The 16110-nt window shown below is 39.5% G+C and overlaps 2 protein-coding genes across 4 annotated transcripts; one reads left to right on the forward strand and one right to left on the reverse strand.

The window, feature by feature from the left end:
- Positions 1-287: 287 nt before the first annotated feature.
- Positions 288-5919, reverse strand: LOC105280659 (plasminogen activator inhibitor 1 RNA-binding protein). Of its 3 annotated transcripts, none has more exons than XM_011341348.3 (6): positions 5491-5919; positions 3796-3946; positions 3282-3464; positions 2802-2873; positions 2217-2706; positions 288-2125 (listed from the first exon to the last, which is right to left on the reverse strand). In XM_011341348.3, exons 1-6 carry the CDS (start codon positions 5774-5776, stop codon positions 2042-2044), a joined length of 1266 nt encoding a protein of 421 aa, XP_011339650.1. In that variant the 5' UTR covers positions 5777-5919; the 3' UTR covers positions 288-2041. The 3 variants fall into 3 exon arrangements, with proteins under 3 accessions (XP_011339650.1, XP_011339649.1, XP_011339651.1); XM_011341347.3 differs by having other exon boundaries at positions 3796-3949; positions 5491-5917; XM_011341349.3 differs by lacking the exon at positions 2802-2873 and having other exon boundaries at positions 3796-3949.
- Positions 5920-6486: 567 nt separating this feature from the next.
- Positions 6487-14670, forward strand: LOC105280658. Its single transcript, XM_011341345.3, has 2 exons — positions 6487-7424; positions 12411-14670. The coding sequence occupies exons 1-2, from the start codon at positions 7043-7045 to the stop codon at positions 13850-13852; spliced, it is 1824 nt and encodes a 607-aa protein (XP_011339647.1). The 5' UTR covers positions 6487-7042; the 3' UTR covers positions 13853-14670.
- The last annotated feature ends 1440 nt before the right edge of the window (positions 14671-16110 follow it).

Consider the following 16110-nt stretch of genomic DNA (forward strand, 5'->3'; position numbering starts at 1 on the left):
ATTAAAAAAATATTAGAATATTTCGAAGATTGACACATTTATTATTTTTTCTTTAATAATAAAGGCTCAATTTCTTCAAGAAAAGCACGGAATTAATTTGCGCGCCTGATACTCGACACCATGTGACTAAAATGGCCACTATTGGCGTATCATGACAAAAAAAAAAACAAAAAGGAACTTCAAACAGCAAAACCGAGCGACCTCAACCCTCAGTGACGTTCAAAATGATCCATCTCCCCAGTTCGCTGTGCGAGAACCAATTTGCAAGAAGAAAGTACAATAACTCGTTGCGTTTACAACTTTATTTAGCGTTAACACATCTCAATGCAAGTCAATTATCAGATTCAGGTTTGCTGTCCTTCTCTTTAGTTTTGAAACGGTGATTATACTTTTGTACTTACGCTTTCTTTTTTTTCTGTACAGATAAACAAGAAAGAAAGAAAGAGCAATCTTATTAATCTGACTGGTCAAGTTAGTCAAGATTTCTGATCATCGTCACGATTTATTATTGTAATTGTTATTTACACATGTACCTAAAGCTCCGAACAGCTCTGTGTTATTCTCCTTCCTTCGGTCTCTATGATGGACGAGAGGTAAAACCTTCTGGCTGATCATCCTCCTTTAATTGTATAACAAATAGAGTGAATAACTAATATTAGATAATTAAGAGTACGAGAACGTGTAACGTAGTGAGATCTTAGATGATCGTTCGTTCTCCTTCTTTTGTAATGTACCGTGTGTCTCTCACTTTGTTTTTCGCGCCGTAGAGAATAGAGAATACATATTCCGAATAGATATTCCGCTTAACGTTAACTTCGTACAGATCGATTATATCTTTGAAAGGGGAATCTCTCTCTCGCTCTCGTACGCGCGGCGCTATGTATATATATATATATATAAGTCAAACTTAGCAAGAGTTCTAAGTAGACGATTTAGCAGGGTGTTCTCTTAAATAGAATTTACCCTCCTTTAAGAGTTTCTTAAACCTCGTACACGGCGGCGGGTGTCCCCCCCCCCTCCCGCCAGTCTACAAGGAAGGATTGTTGCTCTTTTCCAAATACCGTATAAAACTTATAAAACAGAAAGTGCGTTTAAAATTTACGCTTAAAAAAGATATTATACATGTTCGCACGTGTATTTTGTTGCTACATCCAGCCTCCTTTAGGCCCTCGACGAAAGGAAAAAAGGAAGAGAATCTAACACGGACCAACAAACACAGAAAGCTGAGAGGTGTGTCGTCTCGAGATGTAACAGAATCGCTCGGATTGAAATCGGAATACATAGACGTGGTCTACAATTCTTTATTTTTTTTCTTCTATGTACACAACAAAATTACTTTTTCTCTACAAATTGCTCTCTCTCTGATTCGAATCGAATTTTACGATTGAACGTGTCCGTTATAAAGTGGATCTTCAACCTTCTGCGTTCGCTAGTGCGCCTTAAATTCTCTCTCGTCCTCGTGTACTTTCTTTTTCTGTCTCTTTCTTTCTCACAGTTCTTGTAACGTATCTTTTCCCCGTGTTATCTTTGTAGAGTCAAAATTATGAGCGTGTCACGTGAAGCGACTGTGCTCGCACTTCTCACGGATTATTCACTCGCTGGCCAGTGTGTGTGTGTGTGTCTCGGACTAATTACAGATAAATGGTTCCCCACAAGTACAAAAAGGATCGTTATCTATTTGTTTTTTTTTCTTGTTCATACATCATGCAGGTTTTCTTTCGTGCGTGCGTGCGCGTGTGTTGTGTTTGCATGTGTTGCGCGCGGGCGCATGTGTATGTGTGGATATATGCCAATACGTGATACCACGTGACGTTAACGCCACGAGAGGAATTTGTTTTTTTTAGATAATGTTACGTATCTCTCATTTCTGCAATGTTATACTGTATTATGCATTAATAATGTTATCACTAACGCAAAATTCTCGATAGTAGTATTCGCTTTTTTTTCCTTTTTCTTTTTTCTTTAATTAATGTAGCTTCCTCCGTTTTTCCTCGATAAGTGATGGTATTGGTGGGTAGTCGATTGTGATAGATGAAACTATCTATCCCAGAGAAGGGAAGTCATTTTCATCGTCTACCTTCGGAGCGTTCTGACGACTTCGCGGCGACCTCTGCTCGTTTTGCAGCTGCAAATAACAAACACGCACGTTATTTCGCTTTCTTGCATAAATATACACATCTCTTGGTGTTATAAAAAAATATAAGAATGAGACTTACGCGTGCATCGCCGTCTCTAGGAGCTCCGCGATTCCCAAATCCACGACCGTTCACGCGATCGCCGCGGCCGCGGCCGCCTCGACCGCGACCACCGGAACCGCGTCGGGAGTCACTGAACTGAATTTCAATGCCTAAGACGCGCTTTTGTCTGCCGACGCGCTGAGGGTACTCCGCAGCCGCGTCGTACTCCTCCTCCTCCTCCTCCTCCTCCTCCTGGCCCTCTTTCTTCTTCTCGAGCGCGTACATCTTTTTCCAGCGTGACAGATCCTCGCCCTCGCCGGCCTTTCGCAGATTGTACTGAGGCTTGGCTCGGTTATTCCGCAAGGCCTTCCACTCGTCCAAGGTAAGCTCACGTGCCTCCTCTTCAGCCGGCTTCTCCTCCACGGCTGCGTCCGCAGTCGCTTCTCCGTTTTTGACCTCGGTCGTCGCTTGCGGATCGGCGTCCGGCTTGTCGTTGGCCCAATCTTGATTCTCTTGATTCAAGCTCTCCCTAAGGAAAAAAATAGTAGGAAAAATTCGACATTAGGATACGTCGTTTTGCGAGAATTCGAGAACGACTGTCGCGATATTTAGAGAGTCGCTTACTCTATTTCATCATTGTGTGTACCCCAGTTATGGCTGCCAGCGCCATCTTTTTTATCCACTGGTTTAATTCCACTGTTAATAAAGTGATAAATAAAATAGATGTAAGTATGTGATGTACAAATATCGATGATAAATAAAACACAAACTGTACAGGGTGATTATGTTATTCTGTGAATAATGTGACATATCTTGCTAAACGTATTCATCAAGACTATCATTATCAACCCCCCAAAAAAAGAAAATATTTTACAAACTATTACGTCGGAGAAAGGCTGATTCACCGATCAGATATTGCTATGCGTCATAAAATAATTAAAATACGATTAGATAAAAGAAACCAAATAGAAATCAGTGGTTGTGAAGACGAATGCTTGTCTTGGAAAGGAGTTTTTTAAACAAATGCCATTGGCAACTGCGATATCGATACGACACGCGTTAACTTAACGTACAGTATACGTAATAGAATATTTGGATACTTACGTTTTATCAGAGCCTGATTGGCGATCGAATTCACGTTTGCCGCGATTATCAAAGCCACCACGGCCACGTGGACCTCCACGTCCACGGCTCATACCGCGCATACCGCCACGACCGCGGCGTTCTCCGTATTCACCGCGTTGGGTCTCGCTCGAGTTTCGGAACTCGCGCGTCTCACGACCCTCACTGAAAAATGGAAAGTATATATTTATTACGAACTGCGAGTGAATCTTGCAAGGCGCAAATGAATCTCACAATCTCAATACTTTTACATCTCATTTTTGCTGTATAACATATAATACATGTAATAAAATTCAGGCAATCTAACCAAAACACAACATTGATATATAACTTCTGTACACATTCAATGATGCATGTATTATGCATGTATGTATGTCACTTCAGATCTGTTACTTTTTATTCTTAGATAAAGGCTGTGATCTACATAATCGAATGCATTATACATTTTCATAAAACGGTTACGTAATTTGTTAAAACAATTTGTGATCAGACTAACCTAGGAGGCCCCCGCCTGAACTCTCCTTGCCCTCGTAATGTCCTTTCCCCATCTTCACGGTTGCGCCTGTTGTTACGTTCCTCTCTGGACTCCCCAGAAAACTTCACATTACGGTCACCGCCACTTGCTCTTGGCTGAGCTGGTTTCTTGTCTACTGCAAACACAAAATACTTCTTCATAAAAACTCCTCATAAACATTCCTCTCAAATAAAATAAACGCGCTTACTTTTCAAGCTCAAGATCCTGTTTGCAGTAAGTAACAATGTCTTTTTCAGAGGCAGCAAAGTATTAGAAATTTTCTGACAAATTATTTCAATATTAATAATGTCGTCTAATTTAAATACAAAACATTAATCACATGTTTCACACATAACAAAAATGTTTACGTAAGAATTGTGATAAAATGGAAATGAAAGAAGAGATTAGAAAGACGTTCATATCTAACATTCTTACATTTATGTACGTATATGTGTGTATGCTTGAACAAGAAAAAAGAATTAATACCTGAGACTGATAATTTGATATCGAAAACCTTAACTGTCCAGTTATGTCACAAACGTGAACCATAAATAAAAAAAAAGTCTATTTTTATTATATATTCACAAATGGCCTTTTATCAATATTCTCTATGCCATAAATAATTTTCAGAAAGCGACATTCTATAATATAATCGTGGTTGAAAATTCGATCGCAATCGTACGAGCTAACAAAGACTGTCCCTTTTTCTTCCCAAATAAGGTCTAAGATTTTTCACTTGTATTACTGACAAATTATTTTAATATTAATAATGGTATCTGATTTGAATATAAAACATTAATCACACGTTTCACGCATAAAAAATGTTTACGTAACAATTGCGATAAAATGGAAATGAAAGAAAAGATGAGAAAGATATATTCGACATATCTAACATTCTTACATTTATGTACAATATATTTATACGTACATATATACGTGCATGCTTGAACAAGAAAAAGAGAATTAATACTTGGGACTAATAATTTGAATGTTGAAAAATCTTTTTCTTCGTATACGTATTATTTACAAACTTAATGCATCGCGGAACGGCATTCTATTGTGCAAGTGCACATCGTGCACACACACATACGCACACGCGCCCGTAATTCCGCGAAAGCACCGGCGAAGGTGGTATAAACTTACACGAGGGTAAGATGGAAGAACTTGCCTCGCAAAATTATTACACGTGCCTCCCGCACGTATTATACCTACTCCGCGCCCTCGTGCTTGCGACCTGAACATCAGTTCCTTGGCCTCGAGTCATGTAAGACGATCGTGGACGGACGAAGGCACCACGTTTCGTCCAGCACGACCAAACGAGCCTATTTTTACGGCACCAATAATTCCCGAAAATTTTCTACCGCGACGCGCGCCACATTTGCTCAGATCTCGCGCCGCAACTAGCTGCGGAATTTCCGCGAGACGCAATTATCCCATCGACGAATTCCACCGTGACGATCGATCGATCGATCGGGAGGACGGGGAGCGCACGGGGAGAGCACGAGGGTAATCCGCAACGAGGATAATAATGATGATAACAATAATAACAAACGCGAGAGATCGAGAAAGATCCGGCAAGCACATGGGCGACCCACGAGGAACCAACGGACGGCCATCACGCGGCGCACGAGGCTGAAAGCGCCGCGCGGCCGAATACCGGAATACCGAGGGACTAACCTTGATCTTTCTTGGAGTCCTGTGCCTTCGACGGCGGCTGCTGCTGGACGTCCTTGATCACGCGGCTCTTCTGGGTCTTGTTATTCGCGGGTTTCTGCCCGTCCTGCTGCTGCTGCTGCTGCTGCTGTTGCTGTTGTTTGCTCTTGTTCTCCTTCTCGGAGATCCTCTCCTTCTTCTTCGCTTCCTTCTCTTGCTCGCGCACTTTCAGCACCTCCAGGGGATCCTCGGTCTCGTCGAGCGCCAGCAGGAACTTGTTCGTGACGGTAACCGTGTACTCGTTCTCCATTTTGCGACCTTATCCTCACGGTGTCGAGGATTCAGCGAAAGTTGTACGGCTACTCTCGAGCCCTTGTGTAACGGAGTCATTCACCATCCACCACAATATGGCCGAATCGAGAGCCCAGTCCACCACGAGGTCTACCCCGCTAAGCTCTATAGGCTACCTATGTGGTAGGGGGTGGAGGGGAGACGCATAGTAACCTTAGTGCGCCAACTTTCCAGCGATATTACCGAGATAGCGCGAACGTTACTTCCGGCTCGATTTTCAGCGGCAAACAACGCCGAAAATTGCCCCGTGAATTTTCATGCAATTCACGCGTCGTTATTAATGAGCCATCTGATGCGAGAGACTCTCAATTGTTCACGCCGAAACGCTCGCCGGAAAGTAAGCCTTCATGAAAAGCGCCATAATGCCGGCGGAAAGTGCACCAACCTTTTTGTTTGATTTTTTATTTAATAATTCACTAATGGACGCTGATAGATCTTGTAAATAATAACATTTCTTGATCGTTGTTTTTGAAAAATAATAATTGCGTTCAAAATTGACAAAATGTTGGAAAGAAGAATGCGTGATAGGTTAGGTGCCGTTTCCATGCGCGGCAAGTATCGGCGTTAGCCAATCAACGTAGACGTTCGAGCGTAGTTATGGGCGGGTTCGCAAATGCGTCTTTATTTCACGAGATTTTAATTTAATATGCATTAAAATAACAAAGCTACGATTAATTCGCATTTCGTGTGACAACTTAAGCATTCACAATTATTTGCTTCTTATTCGATCGTGAAAGAAACGAGACGTTAGTGCGTGCACGTGCACGTGCACGCGCACTCGTAACAAAGGAGGCGAATAAAATACACGCGCAGAGAATTAATCGGTCATGAGACTGAAGTAAAATGCGTCATCGTGTATTCGTGTGCACGCATCATCTTTATTCATCCTTCGCGTCACGTACAACGGTACAACACGTGCTCGGTGCCGATCCCGAGCGTTTCTGCATCAAATCCGTTAAAAGTCCTGAAAGCGGATGCGCGCGCACTCGGCGGCCATCTTTGGCAACTGGTGTGTGCTCGTATTTTGGCGGTTTACCAGTTGCACGCGGCACACGTACCGCGTTTAATGGTGGAGTGGTTGCACTCGTATCGGCGAACGCACGATCGCTAACAATCGCGTCGCGTGGTGAACAGTGGCAAAGGGGAACGTTTCTCAGTGAGAAGTGAGAGAGAAAAAGGAAACGAGCGTGGCGAGGACCAGGAGGACGAGGAGGCAGCCAGCGGGATGGAGGCGCACACTCCGAAGCGGGAGTCGCGGCCCCCGGCGGAGGCTTTGACTTGCAGCCCGTCAATGAACGACACGTTGTTCTTCCCGTGGAACTGGGGCGAGGTGGCGCGCAACGCGAATCTCAGCCCGGCCAGCTCGTGCTCCTCGCCGGAGTACCGGGAGCACGGCGCGGGCGGTGCGGGTAGCGGCGGTGGCGGCGCCGGTGCGCGGGTGCCGGGTGCCAGCGCCGAGAGCCACCGCCGCGGCCGGCCGCGTGCCGACGCTCTCTCGAATCTCATGATGCAAGGCAGCACGTCGCCGAGCAACATCAAGTGCGGCTACTGCCACCGGGTGTTCCCGCGCGAGAAGAGCCTGCAGGCGCACCTGCGCACTCACACAGGTAGCGAGATCAGACCCGAGTCCTCGATGTTGTTGCAAGTACCGTTGCCCGCACGCGTGACGCCATCGGCGCCGAAAAATCGCGCGGCTCTAGTCAGCGATTCGCTAGGAAACCGCTGGGAAATATATCACGTGTACGCCACCGCCGCCGCCGCTGCTCGTGCTCGCCCACTGGCTCGCGCGTCCCGCCAATCGGCCATCATGCCGCGCTTTAAATACTTAAATGGCTCGTCTCGCATATCGCGTAACGCACGCACGCGTTCACGAGAGCGAGAGCAAGAGCGGCGAGGTTCGCTTCCTGCGTGTGAAGTCACTATTCGATATACGTGAGCAAGTATCGTGTATCGTTTCTCGGGGATATTAACTGATCAGGGGAAGGCGAGTGCGTGCGTTGTACTGTTGCGACCGAAATGAATTCCTGCGGTCTTTGTCTATGGAAAACAAAAAAGGACGCGACGGTTATTGGTGTCGTACTGCCCGCGTAATGTTGAAATCTTGAAATGTGTTTATGTCATTAACTTTTCGTCGTAATTATATTTCAGCAGTTTTTAGATCTACAGATCTAGATTTGCTGAGATTAAGAGAAAGAGTGTCTCGAAGATTAAAATTATAGGTGTCTTGATATCAGCTTTTTGATTGTTTTAAACCTTTGTTTAGGAATATATGCATGGTGTCTTCAATTCGTTGGATATATTCGCAAAAATTAAGCTATATCAATTGCATTGAAATTCTAAGACATTTTGATAATTTATGAGCTACTGAATTAAAGGAAAAGTTACAATTGGGGTGACATTGCTGTCAATTCAAATAATATATGAATTATAAGCAAATTTGATGTTTTTTATAAGTGAATTATTAATAAACGAGATTTTTTATTAAATAAACTATGAAACAAGTTTTAAATAAAATATACAAGATGTTTTTTTTTTAATTAAATAAAAATTCTTTACATTTGTGAAGAACTAACAAGTAAACCTCGAGGAACGTAAGATTTTTTTAAACTTTTACAGTTGCTCATGTCAAAGTATGAAGAAATCTGTCATTATTTTTAGCTCAAATCGGTTTTTTCATATTTTTCGAATTTTTTTTATTTTTACGCAAATACACGATTTTACACATATTTAAAGTTTTTTTTAGCAGTTTTATTTCTTATTAATCAATCTTTGCCCAATTTTTTGAAACTCGACATACACGTAGAACACGAAAATAATGGTTTTTCTTTCTGTTAAGGGCATTAAGCAGTTTTAAGGGTAGTAACTACCCTTCGAATTCTTCGGCATAACAAAGTTTTGAAGTTAAATGAAACGATAGTAGTCAATTACCATTAAATGAAAGCATTAATTGATAGGATAAATAAAAGTTAAATAATAATTAACTGTATCATGTGTTATCATTTAATTGAATGTCTTGTAGTATTTTACTTTCGAGTATTGAAAAAATGTCCCAGGCAGCACATGTTAGCCTAATATATGTTTCTTAGACGTATCTAATGTCTAAGAAACATAAAGGAGAAGCCTTCATTTGCGCATAATACAATTGGACACGTTGCAAATGGACACCGTGATATTAGACACATAAGGTTGCGCACAGTTCTTTCTCACACAGTTCTTTCGCGCACGTATCTTTCGCACACGGTTCTTTCGCGCACAATGCGATCAAGCGCATATACCTCTTGTCTGATAAAGTTACTACGCTCCAAATTGTTACAACCGCGATCTCTCGCTGACAGAAATTAGAAATGTCGCACACACTATCGAGGTCCATAGGGTTGGTTAGAGTTAGATTAAGTGTGATTAACTTTTTTGTAATACATACAGATTAATTAACACTTAATCTAACTCTAACCAACCCTATGGACCTCGATAGTGTGTGCGACATTTCTAATTTCTGTCAGCGAGAGATCGCGGTTGTAACAATTTGGAGCGTAGTAACTTTATCAGACAAGAGGTATATGCGCTTGATCGCATTGTGCGCGAAAGATACGTGCGCGAAAGAACTGTGTGAGAAAGATACGTGCGCGAAAGAATTGTGTAATATTACAAACGTTTATTTGCAAAATAAAATTAATAACAATATTCAGTTTCATAAATCTATTACATAAATGTGTATATTTATTCAAAATTATGCAAAAGTATATGATGTGTCCAAAAGCAACGGTGTCCAATCGAACGGTGCGCAACTTTATGTATCTAATATCACGGTGTCCATTTGCAACGTGTCCAATTGTACTGTGCGCAAATGAGACTGTCCCAACATAAAGTACCATTTAAGAAACGGTTTAAATAGAAACCGGTTTTAGACCTAAATTTTAAAAACGTATTTTTCACGTTTCCACAGAAACGAAAAATGTGTTTTATTAAATCGATTTGAAATTATATAATTAATATAGAAAAAAATAGTAATTTTTACTTACTTTGCGAGTATTAATTATTTTTACATCATACGTTTCAATGTACTCGATTATGGAACAAGAGACAAAAATCAACACAAGTATGTGTGATTCCCACCTCTGATTCACCAAGCGACCGATAGATGGCCAGGCCAGACGTGACGTTCTCGCAAGAAACATTTGCGTTATCACCTTATAAATAACCATCCGGAAAACCGATCCAATACTCTTTTCTTCTTCTTTTCTTGTGGAACTTTTGAGATCACTATTACTTGAAGTGATATTTCAAAAGAGTGAGATTCCACTACACGAAATTTAGAGAGTAATTCATAAAATATAAAAATGTAGTTTTTTACAAAAATGTGACTTAACTCTGTCTATCTTTGAGGCACTGATATATAGAATTGATAAATATTTTTCTGATGGTTTCTGAAACGTTTTTTTGCCGAAAAAGAAACGTTTCTCCTAACGTTTTTTCGTTGGACATTTTTCTCCTAAATAAACGTTTCAATAAAATGGTTATGAAACGTTACGGCAAAACGTTTATGAAACGGTTTTGAAACCAATGTGTGCTGCCTGGGGTATCTATTATATCTATCATACGTGTATTTTATTATGATATTCCACGTCATTAGAATAAATAGTACATACACATTTATCAAGTCACCGTGTGTGCTTAAATGTATTGTTGAATAAAGTTAAAAGGATGCTACAATATCTTGTAAACTATTTACTTTACTAGTACAACACAGGCGCGCGCTATTTTCTTTTTCAATATTAACCCCTTCGGCGGCATTGACGCCATATGGCGCGAAAAATGTATGTGTCCATGTCGACATTGACGCCATATGGCGTCATTGTATTTTTTTCGATTGATTGGGCCGATCTTCATAAAACTTAGTACCCAAAAGCTTTTTGGGTCGCTGAATACGAATCCATAGGCCGGTATTCATAGTTGAATCTTATATTTAAGATCGTCTTAAGTTTATCTGAAGATGCTGTATGGATCATTTCATTGGCTATGGAGTATCTGAAGATACACTTAAGACGGTCTTAAATATAAGATTCGACTATGAATACCGGCCATAGTCAAAATTTCAAAATTCAAAATGACGGATCCAATATGGCGATCAAATATAATCATAAAATCAAAATTTGTTCGGAATGTTATTAAATCTGATATCTAAGGGTTTTTGGGACTGATGAATACGAATCTCAGATCACAATTCCAAAATTCAAAATGGCGGACCCAATATTGCGGTCGAAAAAGCAAAATCTATCTGAGTGAAAACTGGTATCCAAAAATTTTTTCAGTCGCTGAATTTGAGGTACAAAATTGCAAAATTCAAAATGTCGAACCCAATGAAGTGGCACAAAATAAATAAAAACTTTTCACCGACTAAGTTTTTGGATGCATCTTTCCAAAGATAGTTTGGATTCCCAATTCTAAGATACAAATACTTGTCAGTTTTTCAATTGTTCTTAGATTTGGTGTTTTGACCGCCATATTGAATCGGCCATTTTGAATTATGAAATTTTGTACCTCAAATTCATATTTCGCGAGCCAAAAAATCCCTAAATACAAGGTGTCTTTAAAATCCGATTACTTTTTTTGGGTGCCACCAGGGGCACAAACAGTGATATTCTGTTTGCCGCTGAAGGGGTTAATAATGTTTTCGAATAATAATATTCATCTATTATTTGTTATATGCACAATTATCACACTCTACCAAATTGTTAACCTCCACGCGAAGACAGCCGCGCGATGATAATCTAAACTGAACATAACGCACAACGCGAATCGAGATAACCAATCAGCGTCGTGGAAAAGAGGCAACAATGATTTCGATTTGATTTAACACGGCTTTTTTAAGAGTGATACTATGTTGCTAATGTTTTCTTATGCAGAATATCCCGAAAAACCAATATTTACGAAAACAGTAAAGGATATCATTTTAAAAAATGTGCAATCACATTCGTGTGGTGCATCATTACATTTAATTTTTCTCTTTATGATTTTTCTCATTTTTAACAAAAATGTGTTGTTTTTAGTTTATTATTTTATGAATCTTATTATATATAATGTGTGTGTTAATTGAATAAAATTGGTGTAGGAATGTAGAGGATTCTAAAATATTTTTTAATAAAAAATAAGAAATCAAAATAAACTATTTTTTATAGAATGTGCAATAGTTACTCAAAATAACGATCCACCAACAGTGATGCAGATATTACAGTGGCAAAGCAAAGCATAAAATTCCTGACATTTTCAGAATATATTTTATTTATTATGTTTTGTTTGTTCATTGATCTAATCTTCTTAATTTTCATTGAATTTATTATTATTATAAATACAAATATGTTTCTGGAAGTATTGGACTTCAGAATTTGATACCTTGTAGCACAAAATAAAAACATTTGTGACCTTTATTTTTTATTAAAACATTTCAGATTTTTTCCAATAATTTTTCAAAATTATTTTATATTTTTCAATTTTGTTTTGATGCATTTCGCGCGCGCGCGCGTATGTGTGTGCGAGTGTGAGTGTACAATATATATGACAAGTGTAATAAATGTTTCTCTTTTATCTAATCGTAGGAGAACGTCCATATCCATGTGATTATCCCGGATGTACAAAGGCCTTCACTCAATCTGGACAATTGAAAACTCATCAACGATTACATACGGGGGAGAAACCATTTCTATGCACCGAACCAGGTTGCGAAATGAGATTTACTCATGCCAACAGACATTGTCCCGACCATCCCTATGCCACCCTCACAAGATCAGATGACTTCGTACTAAAGCCGGTATCTGAAAATACAGATTTGCCACACGATGTTAGTCGATGGCTGGAGCGTTACAAGATGTCCAGGGAACGGGAAGACAGAACACCGACTGGGAAAAACGAACGGAAGAAAAAGATGTGGAAGAGCAGTGCCGAGAATCATAAAAGAGTGAAATCCAGAAAGGGCCTGATGATGGACCTGGCGGGGGAACAGGAAAATCTCGATCGTAAACCATCCAGCCAGCGGTTATATTGCGAGGAGAATCAGGACAGCCAGGACAGTCAGGATAGTCAGGATAGTCAGGAGGAGAGCCAGGATGAGGATCCAACGGACACATGCTGCGCAATACTGCAAACATCCGAGGATGAGGAAGTGTCGAGTGCAAAATTGGCGGCATTGAGAAGACCCCTGGACAGACTACAACCAAAGAAACGATGGCTACGAAATGCTTGTTTAGAACAACAATTAAGCGGGAACGTTAGAGCAAACAATGTAGGGTCTGTATACAAGATCGACGAGAAGCAGACTTTGGATGGATCTACGGAGTCGTCCGAGATCCAGTGGTACACGACACTTGTCGATAATTCTGTCGTGGACGAGAACATATTCACATCGAGTACGCAAAATGAATTGGCAACTTCAAACACACAAACACCAGAACATTCGTACCGTTCTTCTTCTGAATTGTACTGGGATATGAACAGTAATAATAATGAATCTTCCAAAGCAATGCATGAGGAGAATGCATATGATGTTACACGCCCTCTGAGCCACGTGCAGTGGGACTCATTGAGTAACCTGCCAAGTGATCGGAACGATTTTACAACTGGTATCGACAAATCCGCCGTGTTTCAAGAGCCCGAGTCAATTCATTTGCCTTTTGACTACACAGAACAAATCGTTCACGGAGGGACAACGTATCAGGATACGCTGATCAATCCCTGTATCAGTGAGAACGAGACTAGACCGACGGTTCTGATGTTGGCTGGAAGTTCAAGTAACAGTAAGGAGATCGTCTCAAAAGCACACGTCGCAACTGCGGATGCTGGCACAACGGAGGTGAAAGCAGTCGCAGTTAAGGAGAAAGACAATACAATTAAAACCCCGATACAAGAAGACAATAAAAAGTGGTTGGGTGCCTTGGCGTTGATGGAGCTGGCTAAGGCGCAAGAAAAGGAGAGAATAGATCTTAAGCATGACACAAAGGACGAATGTTCGATGACTGTGGAATCAAATAATAGCCATTTATAGAGACTGTGATTATTGGTTACTTTATTATTTTTATACGCGCGAGGAATGAATGATGGGTCTTGTTCGTTCACGTAACATACAGTCCATTTATCGGCATAAATAATGTAATGAAGACTTTTTACTATGAAACACATCTGTTTTCTTTCTCTTTGATTATTGTTACTCTCTAACTCTTATTTTTTATTATTACTATTATTGTCATGTATATTGAATTACATTTGTTTTACTTCTGATGTTTCATGGAACTGTTCTCAATTTTATGCACATATTAATTTATAAAAATGCTACGCGTCAACTAACAAAATTTATACTGTAAAAATACTATTAAAATAATGTGAACATATATTTGTAAAACAAGATAGTTATATTTCATCATTACAATATTCTTTCACACACGGTATAATGAGAAATTTCAAAAAACAAATGTGTCTCAAATTATAGTATCTTTTTCTTATTACTTCTTATCTTGCATATTAATTGTTTTTCACATATAAAATTGATTTAAAAGAGTATTGTAATAATAAGTTCTGTTTTTCTTTGTTCGTGATGTAAAAAGAAACAACGTTGTGTAAGCATGGTAAAAGCATAAGTATAGAAAACCAACAATGCTTGCAGTTATTGTTATGTATTTCATTAAAATAGAGATTTGTGTGATACTTTAGTTATACACTTACTACGTAAGGAAATTACGAAGTAATGTCAAGAATGTGAAAATGAGTTTATAGAGTATTTAATTGGAACAAAAACTTAGTTGCTATGTATTAAGTATAGAGATATAAGGATAGATATAAAGAAATAAAATAGAATCCCGAAGTTAATTTTCGTCGTCCTACGAGGAGTAATTTTTCCATGCATATCAAAACTTGCTAAGATTTTTTGTTATATAGGGTGTTCGGTAAGATTTTAACCAACGTTAGTATGGAAATAGAATTGGTTGAATCGAAACTTCTGTACTGTTCTGTACTGTTTTGCGATCTTTGTCATAAATAATTAGAGTTATTAATTGAGATTAGCAAATTAGAGTGCATCGAAAGTCTCGTGCGCCGAGACAATCGGGATGACATTAATCATATCTTGTAACAACGCGCGTAAGCTCACAACAAAGCGAAGGAATAAGAGTGCCGTCCCATGGAGCGTAACTTGCGTAAGCGTAACTTGCGTTGTCCAATCACATTGTTTCATTTGGATATCAGCTTCTGCAGGCAAAGATATAATTGGTCGACGCAAGTTACGCTTACACAAGTTACGCTCCATGGGACGGCACCCTAACGCTGCCCTTTCTAATATTTTCTAATAGATCATTGCTATATATGATTGCTGCCGTGCCCAGAATATTCCGCTTATTGTGTCGACGCGCGAAACGCACTCTAATTTGCTAATCTTAGTTAATTAATAAATCTTTAATTATTAATCTAATTATTAATCTCGTGGAATGATATATAGGACTAACTTTTCGGTTCACCTCAATCCACTCTACCTTCATACGAGCTTTGGCTAAACTGTAGTGGACATCATGTGGTCTGTGCTTTATAGCTCTACTGCTGATTCTGCTGAACTGGTGCAATAAGTTAAGAGTGAAGGCAGGAGCACAGACTTTTGCATAAACGTATAAAAAGATGCATAAGGAATTTGATTGGTCTATAAGCATGTGCATAAGGAAGTGGACCAATCAAATTCCTTATGCATCTGTTTATGCGCTTATGCAAAAGTCTGTGCTCCTGCCTTGAGGGTGCTTCCCCACGGAGCGTAACTTGCGTGAGCGGAATGTATGTGATGTCTTGTGCTTTCATCAGGATACGTAAAAAGTGATATCGGTAGACTATTCTAAAAGGTATTCGTATTATATTATATTATTACTAATACCAACGTTATAAAAAATTAATAATTTATTAACTTGAAATTATAATGCTATAGCATATTAATATTTATATATTATCAACCATCAGAAACATCCTGGATGACACGGTGTTCCGTGATTATAATATCTGCAAGAATATTCTGGTCCGGTTGTCGGTCTCCGGTTTGGATTACGACGACGATGAGAACGCATAAAGGATATCGAGAGCCTGGACAAACATCCCGGGAAACCCAACGATATCCCATCATACTTTACTACTAAATTTACAGACCATTATTCGCTAGAAAGTACGTATAAATATTATTAAATTATTTTTATATAACTTTTATATATATATATATATATATATAACAAAATGGAAAATATGCTCCACAACATATTTTATGTTATAAACGTAAAT

Source organism: Ooceraea biroi, chromosome 3, assembly GCF_003672135.1.
Source record: "Ooceraea biroi isolate clonal line C1 chromosome 3, Obir_v5.4, whole genome shotgun sequence".
NCBI classification, from domain to species: domain Eukaryota; kingdom Metazoa; phylum Arthropoda; class Insecta; order Hymenoptera; family Formicidae; genus Ooceraea; species Ooceraea biroi.

Bases quoted from the DNA above. Each gene is read 5' to 3' on its own strand.
- LOC105280659 (XM_011341347.3), bottom strand. From the start codon at position 5,776: ATGGAGAACGAGTACACGGTTACCGTCACGAACAAGTTCCTGCTGGCG. The intron at 3,950-5,490 runs GTTAGTCCCTCG...TTGTGTTTGCAG, and splicing joins GGACTCCAAGAAAGATCAAG to TAGACAAGAAACCAGCTCAG. The intron at 2,874-3,281 runs GTAAGTATCCAA...CTTTATTAACAG, and splicing joins CAATCAGGCTCTGATAAAAC to TGGAATTAAACCAGTGGATA.
- LOC105280658 (XM_011341345.3), top strand. From the start codon at position 7,043: ATGGAGGCGCACACTCCGAAGCGGGAGTCGCGGCCCCCGGCGGAGGCT. The intron at 7,425-12,410 runs GTAGCGAGATCA...ATCTAATCGTAG, and splicing joins GCACCTGCGCACTCACACAG to GAGAACGTCCATATCCATGT.